The 24,075-nt window shown below is 38.6% G+C and overlaps 1 protein-coding gene across 1 annotated transcript in view; it reads right to left on the minus strand.

Annotated features, from left to right (window-relative positions):
- Positions 1-1,039: 1,039 nt before the first annotated feature.
- The window catches only part of LOC128644484 (tripartite motif-containing protein 44-like), a 67,332-nt gene continuing 44,296 nt past the window's right edge, over positions 1,040-24,075 (minus strand). Inside the window, exons 5-6 of the mRNA XM_053697069.1 lie at positions 8,862-8,962; positions 1,040-4,708 (exon numbers count right to left, since the gene is read on the minus strand). Of these exons, the coding sequence (XP_053553044.1) occupies positions 8,875-8,962 (88 nt within the window). The 3' untranslated portion in view covers positions 1,040-4,708; positions 8,862-8,874. The remainder of the gene's footprint in view (positions 4,709-8,861; positions 8,963-24,075) is intronic.

Consider the following 24,075-nt stretch of genomic DNA (forward strand, 5'->3'; position numbering starts at 1 on the left):
GCCAGCACTGATTGGCTAAAATGCATGTCTGTCAAAAGAACTGAAATAAGGGGGCAGTTTGCAGAGGCTTAGATACAAGGTAATCACAGAGGTAAAAAGTGTATTTCTATAACAGTGTTGGTTATGTAAAACTGGGGATTGGGTAATAAAGAGATTATCTTTCTTTTTAAACAACAAAGGATTCAAGTCAAACTCTAAAAAGGTTTTTTAAGTATATAAATGGCAAAAAATCTAAGAAGGACAATATAGGTACATTAAAATGTGTGAAAGGTAGCATGATTAACAGTGACAGGGAGAAGGCTGAGGTACTAAACCAGTTCTTTTCTCCTCCAGTATACACAAGAGAGGAACCAATGGGAGATACTATGGAACAAACTAGAACATGCCAGCCCATACCATTAACTGGGTTATCACTATAGGTTATCAGGAAAAAAAATGGAGAATATTAAGATAAATAAAACTCTAGGCCCAGATGGAAAACACCCAAAGGTTTTACGGGAACTTAGCACTGTTATAGACAAACCTCTACTATTAATTCTTCAAGACTTATTATCCTCAGGCATAGTACCCAAGGACTGGCATAAAGCTGATGTGGTGCCACTTTTTAAAAGGGGAAGCAGGACTGATCCAGGAAGCTATAGACCAGTTAGTCTGACATCAATAGTGGGTAAAATACCTGAAGGGATTATATTGATGAGTATATTCGTGCAAACAAGATTATGAGTTCAAATCCGCATGGTTTTTTGAGAAATAGATCATGTCAAACTAATCTAATTAGATTCTACGAGGAAGTAAGTACAAATATAGATAAAGGGGATTTAATTGATGTGACAAACTTGGATTTTTGCAAAGGCGTTTGATACAGTGCCACATGAGAGATACATGTACAACATTGAGGGACTGGGAATAGCTGAAAATGTTAGTTCATGGATAAAAAACTGAATAAAAGATAGGAAGCAACGAGTAGTAGCGAATGGATCATACTCTGATTGAACAAAGGTAATCGGTGGAGTCCCCCAGGAATCAGTACTGGGCCCTGTCCTTTTTAATATTTTTATTAATGACTTGGAGCAAGGAATACATAGCGACACCTCTATTTTTGCAGATGATACAAAGTTATTGTAAGGTCATTAGGTCAGGGCAGGATTTGCTTTACAAGGGGATCTAAAAAATATAGAGGTATAGGCAGGTAAATGGAAAAAGAGATTTAATACTGAAAAATGCAAGGTTCTACATTTTGGAAGAAAAAAAAAAAATAAGCAGGCAACCTATTATTTAAATGGGTCAAGACTTAGCCAAACAGAGAAGGAAAGGGATTTGGAAGTAGTAATAGATAACAAGCTAATGATGGGCGCACAATGCAGGGCAGCGGCTTGTAAGGCTAATAAGATACTAGCATGTATTAAAAGAGGCATTAATACAAGGAAGAAAAGCATAATTCTGTCACTATATAAATCCCTGGTAAGACCTCACCTTGAGATTGTGCAGTTCTAGGAACCAATCTCAAAAAAATACATTGTAGACTATGAAAAAGTTCAGAGAAGGGCCACAAAACTAATAAGGGGAATGGAGAATTTAAGCTATGAAGAGAGTTTAGCCAAACTGGGTCTGATTTCTCTAGAAAAAAGGTGCTTGAGAGGCATGATTACTTTATATAAATATATTCAAGGCCCATATACAGAGATGGCAGAAGCTCTGCTTATTCCAAGAAAATTGTTTGTGACAAAAGGTCACAATTTAAGGTTGAAGGAAAGGAGATTTTATCTCCATCAACATAAACGTTTTTTCACTATAAGAGCAATCAATTGTGGAACTCATTACCTAAGGAGGTAGTAAATGCCAATACCTTAGATACATTTAAAAATGGTTTAGATACATTTCTGCCTAGAAACAGAATTCAGGGATATAATTGCTTGTGTTAAATAGGTCACCTTTTAGTAGGATTAATTTAAGCTAACTGGAGCTTTTATTGTAAGTATTTTAGAATTTGTATAGGTTGACTTCTGTCTTTTTTCAACCTCATCTACTATGTTACACACACAGACACACACAAATACACACACATACATATACACAAACAATTATATAAAGTTGGATAAAGGCACTGGGTACACTCACAGTTGTGGTAATGGTGTGATGCTTTAATGCTCTAAATTAAATTTACATGTAAAATCCATTATATATATATATATATATATATATATATATATATATATATATATATATATATATATATATATATATATATATATATATAATCTGAGGGTAAGATAAAAAGCACACAAAACAAACCTGCATAGTGTAGAATATTTAATATAACAGAGTGATATATAGTGATGACTTTGTTTAGTTTATTACTATGTTTCCTCTACTCTTGAGTAAGATACTATTTTACTATAGTGATTTTGAAGTGGTTGGACTTATAATTTACACATAAATATGGAGACTTCCAGTGGGCGTGAATAATACTCTGACGAAGTGGTGACATACCACAAAATGCATAAGGCACCGCCCACCTTACCTCAGTACACACGTAGAGGTTCCCAGAGGTCACTAGGCACATACTCATACTCAGCTATCAGCGGATGCCGTTTGAACTCAAGAAAGGTTTCAGTGTTTCCCTAATACCTATTGTCATCTGGATTTAGTAAGAATCCTATTCTGCATACGCAGAGATTTACCTTCCATCATTCCAGAGCCTGAGTGAATGCACACCTTCCGGCTTGTGCATGTAGCGGGACCGCTCTCGGGACTCCTAGTATTTACTTTCACACAGATCATACCTTATTTCAGTTGAGGTTATATCCTGTGAGTAAAAACCCTGGGGGGTGGACACTTATTATACTTTTTGTCTCTTATCTGTTATTTTAAATATACTACACCAGTGTTTCCCAATCCTTTTGTACCAAATACCCCTACAGGCATAAATTTGTACCCTAAGTACCCTATAACTGCAACACATGAATATTATTATTTAAAAACGAATAAGGCAATAGTGCATAGCCCCGAAAGTGGGCAAAAAATAACGAAAGATCAAGCCACTGAGTACCCTTACCAAAGCTCTAAGTACCCCCCCCCCCCCGGGGTATACTTGGAATAAATCCATTAAAAGATCCAAAGGGCACAGCAAACAGGCACTGCATCTGTTTGCTGTGCCCTTTGGATCGTTTAATGGATTTATTCAATAAAGTGGATGTTTTAACTTTATAATCCTCTCCTGATTCACTTGACACAAACCGCTACTTTGTTGCTACTACACTATATAGGTTTGTTTTGTGTGCTTTTTCTCTTATCCTCAGATTTTACCATACTCCGAGAAGGTGCCGGAGACCATTTTCAAGAAGCAGCCGCAACCTAAGTAGACTTTACTATAGTTATGAACACTACTGAACTGTAAGACTTTTCTTTAGCACTTGGAGATTTTTTCCTTGAGTTTCATTTGTCTACTTTTGCATTGCATATAGATTTTGTCTGATATTAGACTGAATATGATCTGTATTTTGTCTCTTATGTGAGTGCACAGTTTTTTCTCTTCTATATATATATATATATATATATATATATATATATATATATATATATATAAATAAAATAAAGGTCTGATGAAGGGGTGTATTCCCCCGAAACGTCACTTGAATAAAGGACATCTTTTGCTGTCAAGCCCAGTAAGTGCTATATCTATACATGGTATATGCTATCATTTAGTTGAAGAAGAGGAAACAACTGGGCCTTGTGTGATGCCCACTGTGTGGTAGGGTTTCCCTGCACCCCCGACAGTTGTACCATCGTGGGGAAGGAGATGATACTTTGGTATCAAGAGTGTCATTGGCATCCAAGAAGTTAGTGAAGCAAAACCCATAAACAGTACGTGAAGTGATAGCGGATTTCTCTGTATTCTGTTAATAATGTACCAGATTGTTAATGTAGATATGCTGAATGCTACGTATAGCAGACTTCATGTCCGGGCTTGCATTGCACCTGCTGTTGGTCTAGAGTTTCAAGACCAGATGCCAGGGGTTCCTTGGTCACCTCTATGAGGCTGAGCTACTGGTGCATAACTTGCATATTCATCAAGGAACCAATTCACTGTTTTCCACCGAAAATGTTGCCAGCGGGGTGGCATTAGGAAGTAGCTGGGTGGGGCAGTGTAATATTTTGTAATATTATAACATTTTCTTCTAGCTAAACCACATATTTAAAAAAATAATATTAGATAATTTTACTTGAATTCTGGCTTCATTATTAGCTGCTGGCCAGTATAATCATTACAAGGGTTCTGGGGAGAACATTGTAATTATCTTTTAGTTATATTTAAATAATGTAATTGTCGCTTAATAAGCTCATATTCTATGTAACGTGGCATGCGATTCTGGTCACTTACCCTAAACCTCTCAGTACAAATGCCCATAAAGATACTAAACAGATGTGTTGCTGGGATAATTACGCATACCACGCTTGTGTATCAACCCTAATTGGGGTTAATTATATCACAGTAGGAAGATAGAGACCACTACAAAATCCAATGCACTTTCTTGAAGAAGTCTTTGCTTTTAGATCAAACAGTTCTCTTCCTATTTAAACCATGAAATGTCCTATAAACCTAGACAGGCTCTGGAAGCAGATGTGGTCTCGGAAGTGCTGTTCCCTCCTGACTCGGTAACTGGAATGACCAGACAGGACGACACCGGAAAGTGTATAGACCCATTGCCTGCAGAAGACAGAGCAACAAGCAGATTAGACTTTTATTAACGTTCCTGACAATGCTGGTGACATCAGTGAGGAACAAATATCAGTGTGTGACAGATGCAGACTAAGTCACACTAGGTCAGCCAAGGTCGCACTCAGTGGGTGCAGTAACCAGGGCTTTGACTGTGGCACGCCTGAATCTGAAGACTGTATTGTTTGTCTCATACAAGGAGTGGGAAGATCTCAACATCACATCATGAATGCGTGTGACAACCACATAAAGAGATGCTTTATGTCTATGGGGGTGGCAAATGCCACAGATACAGAGGACATTACTGCATCTTTTATATATATATATATATATATATATATATATATATATATATATATATATATATATATATATATATATATATATATATATATATTCCTGGAAAAACGTCGCACTCACAGGTCTTTGGATAAAGCAAATAAAATACTTTAATGAAACGTTTTCGGGGAATTCTTCCCCATCATCAGCATCATTCATTCCCATCAGCATTCCCCGAAAACGTTTCATTAAAGTATTTTATTTGCTTTATCCAAAGACCTGTGAGTGCGACGTTTTTCCAGGAATATTTAATACATGTTTGCACCCAGGCAGATGACCACTGGAGGGTAACACTGTACACCGGATGGGATTATATATATATATATATATATATATATATATATATATATATATATATATATTCTATACAAACATGGTTTATTACGGAAAATGACTACTTTTTTTAGGATATATTGTCAATAACTGAAAGCACAATACAGTTGCTAGTCTCCCACTAAATTATCAACAGGATAATGAGTTTGAGACCACAAAAATGTCTCCTTATTGCTCCTGCTGGTGCTGCTAGTACTAGAGGGGTTCATTTACCAAACAGAGCTGCCTGTACTGTAAGGGCACAATAGTGACACTTTGTATTGTAAATCAGGCAAGAGCAAGGTGAGGTATCTGTATGTTATTACTCTTTACCAGTAAGGTCAGGTGTTTAGGTGTAAGGTCAGCTATTTATGTGGCAATTTGTACACCAGTAAGGTCAGGGGTCTATGTGGCATTTCCTACACCAGTAAGGTCAGGGATTTAAGTGGCATTTTGTTCACCAGTAAGGTCAGCTATTTATGTGGCAATTTGTACACCAGTAAGGTCAGGGGTCTATGTGGCATTTCCTACACCAGTAAGGTCAGGGATTTATGTGGCATTTTGTACACCAGTAAGGTTAGGGGTCTATGTGGCATTTTGTACACCAGTAAGGTCAGGGGTCTATGTGGCATTTCCTACACCAGTAAGGTCAGGGGTCTATGTGGCATTTTGTACACCAGTAAGGTCAGGGGTCTATGTGGCATTTTGTACACCAGTAAGGTCAGGGGTCTATGTGGCATTTTGTACACCAGTAAGGTCAGGGGTCTATGTGGCATTTTGTACACCAGTAAGGTCAGGGGTCTATGTGGCATTTTGTACACCAGTAAGGTCAGGTATTTATGTGAAATAACGGAACAAAAAGAGGCGCCACATGTGTATCAATAATGCAAGTTTTCTTATGCACAGAGAGGCGATACAGGGTACTCACATGAGAGAAAGGGGCTCTGTTATGCCAATAGGAACAGGCTGGATTTCAATCAGCGATCCAGCTAGCTGAACTCTGGTGTTACTGGAACTCCAGTGGTACTGGAACACAGGGTCTGCAACAAGGCAATGTGGGAGAGCCCTCTAGGTAGCATTGGCTTAAAGATAAACACAGAGTTTAAACATATCCAATGGATTCATTTAAAAATATTAAAACCAAAGTTAAAAACAACGCATGGGGGTAAATTTATCATGGTGCGGACAGACATGATCCGCTATAGCGAACCATGTCCGCCACACATCGATAAATGCCAACGGCATACGCTGTCAGCATTTATCATTGCACCAGCAGTTCTTGTGAACTACTTGTGCAATACTGCCCCCTGCAGATTTGTGGCCAATTGGCCGCTAGCAGGGGGTGTTAATCAACCCGATCGTATTTGATCGGGCTGATTGCTGTCCGCCACCTCAGAGGTGGCGGATGAGTTAAGGAGCAGCAGTTGTAGGACCGCTGTATCTTAACTTCCGCTTCAGGCAGAACTGAAGCAGAGTGGATCGGAAGAAGCATCTGCTGCTTCATAAATCGACCCCATGCTGTCAACAGTGAAATCTCTAGCATTGAATGAGAGAAACTATGCCATAGTTTTTAACTTTGGTTTTAATATTTTTAAATAAATCCATTGGATATGTTTAACTTTAAGCCAATGCTACCTAGGGGCTCTCCCACATTGTTGCAGACCCTGTGTTCCAGTACCACTGGAGTTCCAGTAACACCGGAGTTCAGCTAGCTGGATCGCTGATTGAAATCCAGCCTGTTCCTATTGGCATAACAGAGTCCCTTTCTCACATGTGAGTACCCTGTATCGCCTCTCTGTGCGTAAAAAATCTTGCATTATTTGATACATACATGCGGCGCCTCTGTTTGTTCCATTATTTTGCTGTAGAGTCATCACATTGTTTTTGGTGAGGTAAGAGTGCAGCCATCATACCCTGTATCAAGTAGAAGATAGTGTACTTGAAGAAGGGGCTTCCATTGGCATTCCATCTGGAGCTATAAGTATATAGCTATCAGACTCTATACCTATCACTACTTATATGGACATTGCTGGTTCTTTTTATTTGTCTGATAAGATATATATGTTATAATACATTTATCATCGCTATTCGTTTGGTAGCAGCATTTTATGTGGTTTCAGATTTATACATATCACTATATATCATTTGATCAAGTGGGTTGTATCATTGCTCACATTTTTGCTTATCTTTTACTAGCGCCTCCTATTGGTTACGTACAGCATTGTACCTTCCTTACTTTTGCAGGTATTTACGTGGCATTTTGTACACCAGTAAGGTCAGGGGTTTACGTGGCATTTTGTACACCAGTAAGGTCTGGGGTTTACGTAGCATTTTGTACACCAGTAAGGTCAGGGGTTTACATGGCATTTTATACACCAGTAAGGTCAGGGGTTTACGTAGCATTTTGTACACCAGTAAGGTCAGGGGTTTACGTGGCATTTTGTACACCAGTGAGGTCAGGGGTTTACGTAGCATTTTGTACACCAGTAAGGTCTGGGGTTTACGTGGCATTTTGTACACCGGTAAGGTCTGGGGTTTACGTGGCATTTTGTACACCGGTAAGGTCTGGGGTTTACGTAGCATTTTGTACACCAGTAAGGTCAGGGGTTTACGTGGCATTTTGTACACCAGTAAGGTCAGGGGTTTACGTGGCATTTTGTACACCAGTGAGGTCAGGGGTTTACGTAGCATTTTGTACACCAGTAAGGTCAGGGGTTTACGTAGCATTTTGTACACCAGTAAGGTCTGGGGTTTACGTGGCATTTTGTACACCGGTAAGGTATGGGGTTTACGTGGCATTTTGTACACCGGTAAGGTCTGGGGTTTACGTAGCATTTTGTACACCAGTAAGGTCTGGGGTTTACGTGGCATTTTGTACACCAGTAAGGTCAGGGGTTTACGTGGCATTTTGTACACCAGTAAGGTCTGGGGTTACGTAGCATTTTGTACACCAGTAAGGTCAGGGGTTTACGTAGCATTTTGTACACCAGTAAGGTCAGGGGTTTACGTGGCATTTTGTACACCAGTAAGGTCAGGGGTTTACGTGGCATTTTGTACACCAGTAAGGTCAGGGGTTTACGTGGCATTTTGTACACCAGTAAGGTCAGGGGTTTACGTGGCATTTTGTACACCAGTAAGGTCAGGGGTTTACGTGGCATTTTGTACACCAGTAAGGTCAGGGGTTTACGTAGCATTTTGTACACCAGTAAGGTCAGGGGTTTACGTGGCATTTTGTACACCAGTAAGGTCAGGGTTTTACGTGGCATTTTGTACACCAGTAAGATCAGGGGTTTACATGGCATTTTGTACACCAGTAAGGTCAGGGGTTTACGTAGCATTTTTAGTACACCAGTAAGGTCTGGGGTTTACGTAGCATTTTGTACACCAGTAAGGTCAGGGGTTTACGTGGCATTTTGTACACCGGTAAGGTCAGGTATTTGTGGCATTTCATTTACCTGTAAGGTCAGGAGTTTACCAGGTTAAATTACATTACCTGCAAGCGCTTTTCACCAAGGTCCATTGCCTTTTGGAGGGTCTTTAAAATAAGATCTGGAGCTTCCTTCAGCAGCTGAATTTTGAGAGGGTCCGTCCTCCCTGCAGACAAAATACAATGAGATCAGTACACAGAGGCACCTACTTATCACACATGGGCATCCGGTATAAACATACGAACCCCTAGCCTAGAATATCCTAAGATAAAGCAGCATTAAAGTCACCTTTAATTTATGCCCCATCATTGCTAAAGATCTGCACACTGCACACACACAACAATTTATTTTAACAGATTTACACTGCCATATTGTTAGCACAATTTGCAACGTTTTGCAGTCAGACACTAAGGACACACCTCTTGAAAAGTTTCTCGTTTATCTTATTGTATTTGCTGTGGCCACTTAGTGACAGATTGATTAGGCAATCACTGTGTAGCATGTTGCAGGGTAAATGTTCCGATTTCCACACAAGGCACTTGTCTCTCTGGGGATAGAGGGAAAACTATAGTCTTCAGATTTAAAGACACACTAAAAACAAATTGTAAACTACATGATTATAAACCTTCATATATAAGACCTTTGCATTAAAAACTGCAGCTTTAATTTTGTGTAATGAGTATATTGTTTTATGGTTATTCTTTTCACTGATTTCCCCGTCCCCCAGAACAAAAGAACCGTGGGTAACCAATCACAAACTAATATTCAGATATAGCACAAACTCTGTTTGCACATGTGCATACTGGGGTAGCCTGCCCTCTTGTATCCCCTTAAGGAGGGTTAGCACTGATTCAACTCAGTTACTATTGCAAATAATGATTTTCCTATCGTGATTGTTGATGCAAAACTGATAAACTTTTAAAAAGCATGTGACACCAGAGAAGCTTAGGGAGTGAGGAAAAAGTAAACAAAAACTCACATAAATTGCCTAAAGTATTAATAAGCACAATTTTTAAATGTATTTAATAACAAAAGGCTGCAAAATAAATTATGAATGTATATTGCAATAATGTTTCACTTGCTATATTGAATCGTTTTATGTGTTGTTGAAATGTCATATTTAATGGTCTTAAATGAGAGGAAAAGCAGGCAAATAATGACAGAGGATTGTGCCTGGCAGGATCCCTATATAATGATCCTGACATACAATGACCCTTCATTACAGAGGAGAAACTGCGGTAATCTTATTATTCACAGGGAACAGACACTGAGCTGCTTTTTACATTCAATTTCCTCTGAAAGGAAATCAATTCTTTTTTATCAGTCTAGGAAATCAGCTAATGTAATATGCTTTTCCAATTACATTCTGTGCCTCTGGTGTCTGGATATGGACAGACCTGTGCCAGGCAAGAACATGCCAGTCTGCCTGTACTGCCAGCTCACAGGCCGGGTACATATTCCTTTTTGTAGCTGAAAAGACAGGTGAGACAGCGGCTCTTTGGAAACTGTTTTCTAGACCAAAAAGAATTTATCAGAGCCTCAACTAGGCAGTTACACTGGGTTATAAAGATATACAGAACATAACTATGGTATAAAACATACTGTATATAGCACATGACTATGGTATAACACATATATAGCACATGACTATGGTATAACACATATATAGCACACGACTATGGTATAACACATATATAGCACACGACTATGGTATAACACATATATAGCACACGACTATGGTATAACACATATATAGCACACGACTATGGTATAACACACATATAGCACACGACTATGGTATAACACATATATAGCACACGACTATGGTATAACACATATATAGCACACGACTATGGTATAACACATATATAGCACACGACTATGGTATAACACATATATAGCACACGACTATAGTATAACACATATATAGCACACGACTATGGTATAACACATATATAGCACACGACTATGGTATAACACATATATAGCACACGACTATGGTATAACACATATATAGCACACGACTATGGTATAACACATATATAGCACACGACTATGGTATAACACATATATAGCACACGACTATGGTATAACACATATATAGCACACGACTATGGTATAACACATATATAGCACACGACTATGGTATAACACATATATAGCACACGACTATGGTATAACACATATATAGCACACGACTATGGTATAACACATATATAGCACACGACTATGGTATAACACATATATAGCACACGACTATGGTATAACACATATATAGCACATGACTATGGTATAACACATATATAGCACACGACTATAGTATAACACATATATAGCACATGACTATAGTATAACACATATATAGCACACGGCTATGGTATAACACATATATAGCACATGACTATAGTATAACACATATATAGCACACGACTATGGTATAACACATATATAGCACATGACTATAGTATAACACACATATAGCACACGACAATGGTATAACACACATATAGCACATGACTATGGTATAACACATATATAGCACATGACTATGGTATAACACATATATAGCACATGACTATAGTATAACACACATATAGCACACGACAATGGTATAACACACATATAGCACATGACTATGGTATAACACATATATAGCACATGACTATGGTATAACACATATATAGCACATGACTATGGTATAACACATATATAGCACATGACTATGGTATAACACATATATAGCACATGACTATGGTATAACACATATATAGCACATGACTATGGTATAACACATATATAGCACATGACTATGGTATAACACATATATAGCACACGACTATGGTATAACACATATATAGCACATGACTATAGTATAACACACATATAGCACACGACAATGGTATAACACACATATAGCACATGACTATGGTATAACACATATATAGCACATGACTATGGTATAACACATATATAGCACATGACTATGGTATAACACATATATAGCACATGACTATGGTATAACACATATATAGCACATGACTATGGTATAACACATATATAGCACATGACTATGGTATAACACATATATAGCACATGACTATGGTATAACACATATATAGCACATGACTATGGTATAACACATATACAGCACACGACTATGGTATAACACATATATAGCACATGACTAAGGTATAACACATATACAGCACATGACTATGGTATAACACATATACAGCACACGACTATGGTATAACACATATATAGCACATGACTATGGTATAACACATATACAGCACATGACTATGGTATAACACATATACAGCACACGACTATGGTATAACACATATATAGCACATGACTATAGTATAACACATATATAGCACATGACTATAGTATAACACATATATATATATATATCACACGACTATGGTATAACACATATATAGCACATGACTATGGTATAACACATATATATCACACGACTATGGTATAACACATATATATCACACGACTATTGTATAACACATATATAGCACATGACTATGGTATAACACATAACCTGGCCCATAATGTTAATTGAGTCCACTGTATTCCTTAAATAGGTGGCATCAGTATATTCTATTAGTACCCCAGTATACATGGCACAATGTTAGTGAATATAACCCACTGTGGTCATTCCACTTGACCAGGCTGTATGTGTTTTCTTACAGAATGACACTTCCCCATATCTCCTCCATCCATCTGCTGACTGGGGCCCAGGGAGCCGTGTGCTGCGGGCATTTGTGACAGCCTTAATGAGCTGCCCTCACATCTTATCACTGGCGCTCAGTGCCTTCTGCCCTCTCTGATTTCTGGTGAGGAAATGACACGAATTGCTAATGGATGTCGTCTTGCTGGTGCCCAATGCTTTTCCACTTGAGATCTGCAAGGTGAAGCTAGGCCGGCCGGCCTGCTGTGTATCATCCAGATAATTGCTGAGCGTATTAGCTGTGCCAGTTAGGGCAAGCTGCACCCAGCACCCATTCAAATCACTATCTGTGAGCCTTGCAGCGTGCTGAACCTATTAATGTTCCCAAAATATAATAAGCAAACCTGAATCCTGTTATTCTTAAATTAAAAAAATTATGCGTCTATATACAAAGTGCTGAGCCCATGTGATAGCAGCAGATGGGTCTTACCTAAGGCTGTATAATTAATAGTAACCCCTGCTCTGGCAGAGGGGGCTGCAGCAAGGGGTTAATACTACTACCACTTGCCCTGTCTATTATTCACCTCTAATGCATCATATGAATGCCACAGTCTTGTTTCGGATTATTTCTCATGACAAATTTGTTTTGGGATTTGTCTGATATCTACTCATGGGGTCATTCACAAGTTGTTAATGAAAGCATTCAGCAGTTATTTCCTATGGGGATGTCTGCAGAGCAGCAAAGGAAGAGCAGCTAGTTAGCAGCTTTAATGTAAATAAAGTTACAGTAGTAACTAGTACTGGTATTACACGCCAGCAGCAGCATGAGGTCAGTACAAAAATTAAGCTTACTTAGGGGTTGATTCTCTAAAGCTCTCCAGATCAGATGTGTTTTTTTCACGTTGACCCTCACAGGGGCTGCCATGGTGGAAGTATTGTAAAAAAAAAAAAAAGGGGCAGTCCTTGTGTGTGGCGAGATGTCTCCTTTATAAAGTAATTGAGCTCAATGGAAAGGGACCCTTTGCTCAATGGAACGAAATTAGCAATGGGGGGGGAATTAAAAACTGAAATCATGCAGTCAATATAAATCACATTACGCTGCTTTCTGCGTATATCATCTTACAATCACTTCTTTTTTCATATGCGTGTGTTTTTCTATTAGGGTATTAAGTATTTTGAGAAAAGCTCTGCACCTTCTAACTGGCGAAGAAAAACTGTTGAATCTGTAGTGGGAAAAATCTTTACAGAAGTATGCTGGGATTAGAGAGACGATTTTGTACACGCCCATGGAACACCCATGTTCAGCCTATTTTACGAAAAAAACAACAATTACGCTTTGGTGCCGATTTATCATTGTCTGTCTGACATGATATGCTGTAGTGTATCATGTCCGATAGACATTGCTGAATGCCGACAGTATACGCTGTCAGCATTTAACATTGCACAAGGAGTTCTGGTGAACTGCTTGTGCAATGCTGTCCCCTGCAGATTTGCGGCCAATTGGCCGCTAGCAGGGGGTGTCAACCCGATCGTATAGGATAGGGCGGATTGCAGACCGCAGCCTCAGAGGCAGCAAGCCCAGCTATGGAGCAGCAGACCACTGCTTCATAACTTATTTCCGGCGAGCCTGAAGGCCATTCAGCCCTTGATAAATCGGCCCCTTTGTATTTTAAGTACAAATTTCTGTGTTTTTTGCACATCCAGTGAACTTAAATTACAGTGTACACTGTGCATAGTTAATATGATTTATTCCTGTGTAATTTACATAGGACTTTTACATTTTTGATAAAATACGATTTTAGGTAAATAATTTTGTTACGATTTTTGATGCACCTAAGCAATACAATTCTTTCCGGCATAGTTTTATGTGAATTGTTCAAGTATTGGTTTTGAATGATTTTTAATTTACGATTTTCATTGCGCACTTTAGTAATGCACGTTTTTCCTTCCCATAAGAAAATGCAGTATACGCCCTTTAGCGAGACACCCTGTTTCACTGTAAAAAGTGGCTTTATATAATTCCACCAGGGAAATAAAAGTGCAGGTGAGTATTTTTTTATAGAATCTCCCCAGCCCACAGAGCTTTAGAGAATCAGCCCCATAGACATCAACTGACTGTAATCAATCAACTCATAAGGATTTTGATCATGTCATTAAAGGGACAGTCTAGTCAAAAATAAACTTTCATGATTCAGATAGGGCATGTAATTTTTTTTTTTTTTTTTTTTTATATTGTTTATTTTATTGCCAGCAATGAGTACAGATTCCATGAAAACAAAGAATCACAATATTATAAAACAAACAGAAAGAAAACAACAACAAAAAATTTCCAGGGAGAAAGAACCATTAACAATCAAAAAACCAAAAATTGCGTATTACCAGTCATATACCTAATCGGCTAAAGCTAAATCATCTGTCTATCCTCTCTTTACTCATTGTTGGAGTGTTTTATTTATATTTAGGAGAAGAAAAAGGAAAGAGAGAGAAAAAAAATAATAAAAAAAAATAATCATAACTTTCCTTTCCCTTTTTAATTCCAAGGGGGAAAGGAACGATGGAGAATTAACGGGAAGGATAGGAGGTGAGGAAAAGTCCCGGTTCTCTCAGGATACCTTTAAATCACCAGATACCCAATAATATTATTTCCGAATTCTTAAAAGGGGAAATCAGATAATCGATTTCTCTCTCAGGGAAAACTTAATGAATGGCGCCCATTTATCAAAAAAATTCTTTATATCAAGTTCATTATCTATATTGGTATTTTTCTGCTCTAAGACGCATTGTTTCTTTAAATGATCACTGATTTCAGCAATAGTTGGTACTGACCTCAATTTCCATTTCTTGCATACCAGATACCTGGTAGCTAGAATAGATAGGTTAACTAACTTCTCATTAGGCTGTTGCCCATCTTCAGGTTTTAGACAAAATATGATCTGGAACAGTGAAAGGACTGTTCGCTCAATTTTGAGTTTATTCTTGAGCCAATATTCCAACTTGCTCCATAAATTTCTCAGTTTAGGGCATTGCCAAAACATACGAATTAAATCAGCGGCTAAGAACGAACATTTAGGGCATTTGTTAAATTCATTATTTCGGACTCTGAGGCCTTTTTCCGGGGTGAAGTATGCCCTATGTAAAAGTTTCAGGTGAGCATCACGCCAGTTAGAAGAGAGTGTCGTTTTTATTACTTTGCTCACTGAGAGTTGAATGATTTCAGAATCAATATTGCTATGTGGAATTAAACTATTCCAGGTCATGGCCAATTTCTCCAACATAGGGGAGGCCCTGTTAAGGCTCAGTGTATAATAACACGGAGCAATGGACAAGGAAGAATTCTTAGTTATTGTTAACCAGGTTTCTAAGCTACCCAAAGTCCAGTTCCATCAGAACTTATGGGTAAGGTCTGCAATGTAATGTCTTATCTGTAGACATGCATAAAAATCTTTGTTTAGCAAATTGAATTCAGACCGCAGCTCCTCAAAAGATTTAACACATTTTCTTTCCTGGCTAATTAAGTGAATAACTCTATCCAACCCATTGTTGTGCCATCTATTAAAAACTGGTTGAAAATTCGGGTTTCTGATTAAAGGGAGGTATTTTGATACCATAGAGCATATTGAAAGAGATTTGGATAGTTTGGACCATGCTTTAAGCGGGTTCAGAATAAATTTAAGCTCCTTTATACCTGTTGGGAGATCTCTGAGTTCCATGTGCGCCAGGGCTATTAGAGAGTATGGTTAACATACATTGAGTTCAAGATCATTGTTTAGAACATAGTTCTTAGTAGAAAACCAATCTGCTAATATGCGGGCTAAAAAGCAGAGATTATAACCTCTTAAATTTGGCAAAGCCAATCCCCCCAATTCTCTTGGCGCTGTTAATTTGAAAAAAGCTATCTTAGGTTTTTTCCCCTGCCATATAAATTGCCCAATTGATGAATTCATTGACCGTATGTCTTTCTCAAATAGGATCAGTGGGACATTTTGTAAAATGTATAACAACTTGGGGAGGAGTATCATTTTAAATAAGGCTGTTCTGCCAGATATTGAGAGTGGTAAATGTTGCCAATTCCTAAGCCTTTCTTTAATATACCCTAACATTGGGGTTATATTCACCTTATAGAGATCTTTTAAATTAATTGGTATTTTAATTCCTAAGTATTTCATTGAGTCTGAGACTACTCTGAAAGGTAAATCTGTCTTGCTAGTCGTATTTTTCCTGAGCCAAATTAGTTCGGATTTTGCAGCATTTACTTTATACCCCGAGAATACCCCGAATTGGTCAGTAATCTGCAAGAGCTTTGGAATGTTTTGTGCTGTATTAGACAAATATATCAGTAAGTCATCCGCATATAATCCGACTTTCATTACATGGTTTCTGATTTTTATACCCTCCAGTGAGCTCCTGATCCTAATTGCTAAAGGCTCTATGGCTAAGTCAAAAAGAAGGGGAGAGAGAGGACAGCCCTGCCGAGTACCCCTTTTTAATGCAATTGGGGGAGAGATGTTGTTATTAACAATCAGACTTGTGGACGAGTGATTATATAAATTCTCCACAAATTTAGGGAAATTACCTTTAATCCCAAACCTTGCCAAGGAAAGGATTAAGTGTTTATGGGTTACTAAGTCGAAAGCTTTTTCCGCGTCTATTGACAGAATGGCCAAATCCGGGGGGTCTTCCTCCCCCTCCCCCTGTACAGACTTTTCCTGAATATATTCCATAGTGACCAATAATTCCCTAATCTTGGCTGACGAATTGCGATTATTAAGAAAACCAGCTTGGTCCGGATGGATTACTATAGATAGAATGGACTGAAGCCTTGTTGCTAAGATAGAGGAAAGGATTTTATAATCTGAGTTTAGCAATGCAATTGGTCTGTAGGACTCTTTGCATGTAGGATCTTTCCCTTCTTTTAAGATCAGCGTAGTAAGTGAAGACGCGAAAGAAGGCGTAGGCTGTTTGTGGTGAATAAATATATCATTATATAATTTAGCTAAATGAGAGACAATCTCTGATGATAAAATTTTATAGAGTTCATTGGGCAATCCATCCGGTCCATCTGCCTTGTTTAGGGAAAGTTTAGTGATTATTTTTTCAATCTCTTCCGTTGTAATAGGAGCATTAAGTCTAGCAACCTCCTCAGGGGTAGCCATAGGAAAAATGATTTTACTATAAAATTCAGTCGCTTTATCTATGTCAAATTCCGAATTAGTATAAAGTTGTTGATAGTAATGTTGGAATGTACTTGTAATTTCTTCAGACTTAGCTAAGAGTTTCCCGTTGTGTTGTATTTTGTCAATGTTGGATTTTTTATTCTCATTCTTAATTAATTTGGTTAACATTTTACCAGATTTATTACCAAATGTATGCATTTTAGCTTGCAGTCTAAGCTCACTAAATGTTTCCTGAGTTAGATAGAAGGTATCTCTCGCGGCTTTAGCTCGGATATATCTAGCCCAATTTAGAGGAGTTCTTTCCAGTAAGTAGAGATTATAAGAATTAATCAATGAATTATAGACTTCCTTTTCCCTTGCTTTTCTTCTCCTATTTTGAATAGCGGAATATGCAATGATTTCCCCTCTGAGTACTGCTTTAGCAGTTTCCCAGAAGATGTCTGAACGATCCACATAGTTAATATTAAATTGAGCATATTCCGTGAATTTATTCCTGAGCCACTGCTTGAACTTCAAGTCAGTGAAAAGATAGCAAGGAAAGAAGAATCGCAAGGTCTTGGGTCTAGATTGGGCCAGATTAAATTCAAGAGATATAGGCCCGTGATCCGATAAAAAAATTGGCATTATCTCAGATTTGATCATTGTGGAGTTCAAATGATCGCTAATTAAAAACAAGTCAATACTCGACAAGGTTTTATGAGCCTTAGATAGGCAAGTGAAATCCTGAGTGTCAGGATTCTGGTATCTCCAGATGTCTCGTAAAGAAAGGACCTGTTTGATATTCTTAATTATTTTAAAATCAAGATTGTCCTTCTTCTGTTTCAGGAGCTTAGAGTCTTTTCTAAGTCTGTCTATAGGACATTGAGGGGACATATTGAAGTCCCCCCCCAAAATTAGGTGGCCTTCCGCGGTAGATAGGAGTCTAACTTGTAATGATTCCCAAAATTCAGAGTCAGTTTTGTTCGGGCCATAAACATTACAGATTGTGTACTTTTCCTGACCTATTTTCACTTTAACTAAGACATACCTCCCCCCGGAGTCAGCCTCAGAGTGTAGAATCTCCATTTGGATTCTTTTACCTATGAGTAATGCAACTCCCCTTTTCTTCCCAACACTCGGAGCCGCATAGACTTCTTTTACCCAGCTTGATTTTAATTTTAATGACTCCTCTAAATTTAAGTGAGTTTCCTGTATTAATCCGATGTCTGCCTGAGCTTTCCGCAGGTGTGATAAAATTGCCTTACGTTTAATGGGGGAAGAGATTCCCCCAACATTCCAGGATACAATTTTAAAGTTATTAGATTTATGCGTCATATAACTCTAAATATGGGAGCGGGATAAGTAAAATTGGGAAAAATAAATGGGAGGAGAGAACCGGGAGGGAAAAAAAGAAGGAAAGAGAAGAGAGAAGAAGAGAAGAAAAAAAGAAAAAAAAAAGGGGGGGGGGGAAGGGAGGGGACTCCCATTCCCCATTTTTATACCTGTCATCACCATAATACTACTTTCAAAGAATGCTACGCTATGGACTATATTTATGTGTCTAGGGTTTTAAAAAGATTTTCAGCTACTTGAACATCTTCAATAATATGTGTTGTCCCCTTTATTACCACTTTCAATTTTGAGGGGTATATCAGGGCTGCCCTATATCCCTGTTGTATGAATTTGGAGCAGATCGGAGCCAGCTCCCTTCTCTTTGATGCTGTGTCTGCCGAAAAGTCCTGAAAGATCATAATTCTATTATCCTCTATCATAATTGGTTGGTTCTTGCGAAAATATTGCAGTAAAAGATCTTTATCTTTATAGTTAAGAAATCTTACAATTATAGGTCGAGGTCTGCTGGCATTATTACTGTCTAAGCGTGGAGCGCCTATTCTGTGGACTCTTTCAATTATAATTGATGGATGGGTAGAAGGGATTTTCAGCGCTTTAGTGAGGGTATCAATTATAAAGGTATCAAGATTTTCAAATTTCTTACTTTCAGGAAGGCCAATTATTCTTAGATTATTCCGTCTTGAACGATTTTCAAGGTCCTCTACCCTATCCAGCATTTTTTGTAGTCTTTTAGTTGAGGTCTCAATTTTAGTATTATGTATAGTAGCTTGATCTTCTAGGTCCGAGACCCTCTGTTCTACTTCTTGCAGTCTGCTCGAGAACTGCCTCACCTCATGAGTTAAAGAGGAGATGTCCTGCTTAATTTCAGTTTTAAGTGAATCGAATTTAGGAGCAAGTGCCTCCGAAATGTTGGTCACTAGTATCTGCATATTAAGATTTTCTGGTAATGCTGCCGCATTGACGGGATTTATTTGTTCAACAAGTGGGTCTAGTGTGTTTTTAAGTTTCTTATCTCTATTCCTTCCTGTCATATTTGGGGAAGGGATTTTAGGGGAGTTAGAAAGGAATTTATCCATGTACTGCGTGCGTGAGTTTAAGTGTTGCACAGTTGGAGAGGGGACAAAAAAAAAAAAAAAGGGGGGGGGAAGGGGAAGTGAATGTGAGTGATAATTTAGTTGTGGAGGAAAGTGAGGTTGTGCCAGTGGAGGAAAAGTGAAGGAGTACAGGGAGTGTCTAGGGGCTCAAGGAGCCCGGCAGTGCAAGGAGCTCAAGGCCCGTTAGGGTTATAACTTGTGCTGAGTAAGTCGATTGGTTAGGCTATAGGTTATGTGATACAAGGTGAGAAAAAAAAAAAAAAAATTAAAAAAATAGTGAAAGTGGCAAAAATTTATTGCAGCAACATGGGGTTGTTCCTCTCCAAATCCTCTGGGTCCAGGCCGCACTTCTACCAGTATCTAGATTACTATACTATTGATCCTCTATTAGAATTAGGTAAAAGTCCAAATTTTTACCAGAGCAGGTAATTATTCTTTCAAAAGAGGAAAGTATTTTTCGATACCTATCCTTCAGAATCTCAGATGTGTACTATACACTTATAGTATGCCTAATAGTGTTTCTTTAGAGGTTTCAGCCTTTTAGTGTAGATGCTTCAAAGGATACGGCTTTCTCTGATGTGTAAGAAAAAAAGAGTCAGTGTAAAATGGAATTTACTTCTTTCTCTTTCCTTTATGGGACATTAATTTTAAGCCCTAGTAAACCTACATAGTAATGTATCCCATTATTCTATCTTTAAAGGTGATAACAGAATTTTTTTTTTTTTTAGTTATAGAAGACTATATCTCTAAAGCAGACAACTTAGCTTCAGATTTTCAAATTTAGGCACAGGCAGAGTGAGTATAAGGAAAAAGGGAACAAAATGCAAAGATGAGTCAAAATTCTTACAATTTTGCTGACAGTAAAAGGGAGACAAATTGATACCTCTGAGTTTTACCCAGGTTAATAATAGGTTACTTTAACAAATGTCTTGGTTTTTGAGCAGTTATATCTGTGAATTAAACTAGAAAATAAGTTTACTTATTTAGGGAAATATATGTCAGACAAAACAAAAGGCACTGTGTGTAGCTTCCTGAGACTATTTGAGTGTTTGCAACTTTAGTTTTTAATTAAGGCACCTAGTCTCAATAATGGCTACACCCACTTATATTCCCCTAAGAATACTTTGATAATTTCTTCTATATTGTTCTAACTGCCCAATTAAAGTTAAAGCATAGACATAACCCAAAAAAAAAAAAAAAGGGAGAAGACAACAAAGTTAGTTCTGGGTCACTACTAAAACTCTGAAAATATATCCCAAAACACTTTTAAACAAGTATTCTGGGTTTTTATCTTTAAATTTTTGTGAATAAGCCCAGATCCCTAGGAGCCTAGGAGAGTCTAGTCTCTGATGGCTCATACAATATGGTAATGGTTTTCAGCATTCGCTCTTCTCCTTCAACCCAGAGGAAGAGAGTTATGGCTTTAAACCATCCAAACAGTAAATATCTTGGTGTGGGGGATTATAGCATATAAATCCAGGGCTAAATCCACCAGACCCTTTACATATCAATTCTAATAATAAACCTTGGGAGTTCGTAGTACATAACTGTTGTAGCCCAGCTTGTATAGAGACAAAGAACCTAAAACATTAGGCTCAGTATACAGATATCAGTAAACCGGCAACTATGTAACTAAATAGTTATTAGCAGATCTGTGAACTTTACAACAAAAGCAACAGTGTTAAGTTCATAACAGTCCAGAACAAAAGTCCTAGGCGAGGATGCTGTAACTTGTGAATCAGGTGTACTTAGCCCATTCAATGCTTTTACTGTTGGTATTAGGACTTCAGGGCTTATTAGCCCTTTTTTAGGACCAGAGATACACAAAGAAGTCTTTTATATAGACATATTGTGGGAGAGCTTGCATAAGCCAGCAGTGAGGAAAAAAAAAGAGATCTCACAAAACAATGTAGGAACTGAGAATCCAATGTAATCAGAAAGTAGCGTTCTTGTTTTTTTTTTTCCTTTTTTTTCTCTCTCCCCCTTCACCTTTTCCTAGAAAAGGGTTGCTTCAGGTGCTATAGTCCCAACCTCGGTCCTTAACAAAAAAGTTTATACTAACATAAGTTCCTTTAATAGTGGAGAAACATTTTTTCAACGTTGCTAACGCTTTTTCGGTTTATGATATAAAATTGATCAATCAAAAGAAAATGTATTCTTATTTTTCTCAAAAGCCCCTGATGAATAACAATGTTGAAATCTACCCCTCCTACGTGAATCTAGTGGCGGGGCTCCAGGGGGGCAGTTACCAGTCCTTCAATCCTAGGGTTCCCAGCTCAATCTCCCGCTCAGAGGTTCAAGTCTCTACTTTTCCCTTTTGCCGAATATCGGTTTAAAACAACAATTGAAATGGCATGACTCACCCCTGTTCCTGTAGTCTGGCCGCCCGCTGCACCCGCTGTTTTGGTCCGGATCCCACCGGAGGGGGGTAAATCTTAGAGGCAGTCTCTTCCGGAGCTCCTGCTCCACAGCGCTGTATGACAGTCAAGGTGCAGCTCCCCTCACGCAGCAGCGGTGGGAGGGGAGAGAACAGCACTACACCGGGAACTTACAGCGGCAAGAGAAAAGCTTCCAACAGCCGGCCGACAATCCAGGTCCAAACCCGTCTCCCTCCCACGCAGCACCGGTGGGGGAGGAGGCGGGGCAGCCACCGAACAACAGATACAGCCAACTGGGGAACCACCACTCCCGGACAGTGCGGCAGGTAAGGCTGTAAAGGGTCCTAATAGCTTTGGAGCTTGAGAGTGTCTAAGCTGGGGAAGCGGGGGCAGACCTGGGGAAGGGAAGCCAGTCCAAGGAGCCAGTCACCTCAGGGGCAGTCGGGAAAGTGTCTTGTAGACCGGGAAAGCACGTAGCTTAATCTTCACTTTGCTTAAGTCATTTGACCTGTAGGTATCTTTGAGGTGAGTCCGAGCAGGCGATAACAGGTATGCCCAGTGGGATGGAAGACCACTGGTGAGGGTTCCAGAGGCATTTTAATTGTCTGTCCAGAAAAGCAGCCTCAGGGATTGAGGCAAGGCGCAAGGGGTTTCTCCGCCAGTAGCTGTGGGACTGGAGGTGCGAGCTGAGCTACACCTGTCTAGCTCCTCCTCCACCGGAATCCCAGGGCATGTAATTTTAAACAACTTTCCAATTTACTTTTATCATCAATTTTGCTTTGTTCTCTTGGTATTCATAGTTGAAAGCTAAACCTAGGTAGGCTCATATGCTAATTTCTTAGCCTGATTGGCTAAAATGTAAGTCTGCCAAAAGAACTGAAATAAGGGGGCAGTCTGCAGAGGCTTAGATAAAAGGTAATCACAGAGGTAAAAAGTGTATTAATATAACTGTTGGTTATGCAAAACTGGGGAATGGGTAATAAAGGGTAAAAAAAATGATATATTAATGTACTGTGAGTGTATTTATGTGTGTATGTTGTGTGTTCATATGTTATGAGTATGTATGTTGTGAGTGTATGCTGTGAGCTTGTATGTACATGTTCTGAGTGTGTATTTATGAGTGTGTGTGTTGTGAGTGTGCATTTATGAGTGTGTGCATTTATGAGTGTGTGCATTTATGAGTGTATGCTGTGAGCTTGTATGTGCATGTTGTGAGTCTGTTGTAAGTGTGTACGTTTATTTATGAGTCTGTGTGTATGTTGTGAGTGCGTGTATGTTGTCAGTCTGTGTGCATGAGTCCGTTTGTTGTGAGTGTGTGTATGTGTGAGTGTGTGTATGTGTGAGTGTGTGTATGTGTGAGTGTGTGTATGTGTGAGTGTGTGTATGTATGAGTGTGTGTGTATGTATGAGTGTGTGTATGTATGTATGAGTGTGTATGTATGTATGAGTGTGTGTGTGTGTATGTATGTATGAGTGTGTGTGTGTGTGTGTATGTATGAGTGTGTGTGTGTGTATGTATGAGTGTGTGTGTGTGTGTGTATGTATGAGTGTGTGTGTGTGTGTGTATGTATGAGTGTGTGTGTGTGTGTGTGTGTATGTATGTATGTATGTAT

This window comes from Bombina bombina, unplaced genomic scaffold (genome assembly GCF_027579735.1).
Source record: "Bombina bombina isolate aBomBom1 unplaced genomic scaffold, aBomBom1.pri scaffold_714, whole genome shotgun sequence".
Classification (NCBI taxonomy): Eukaryota; Metazoa; Chordata; class Amphibia; order Anura; family Bombinatoridae; genus Bombina; species Bombina bombina.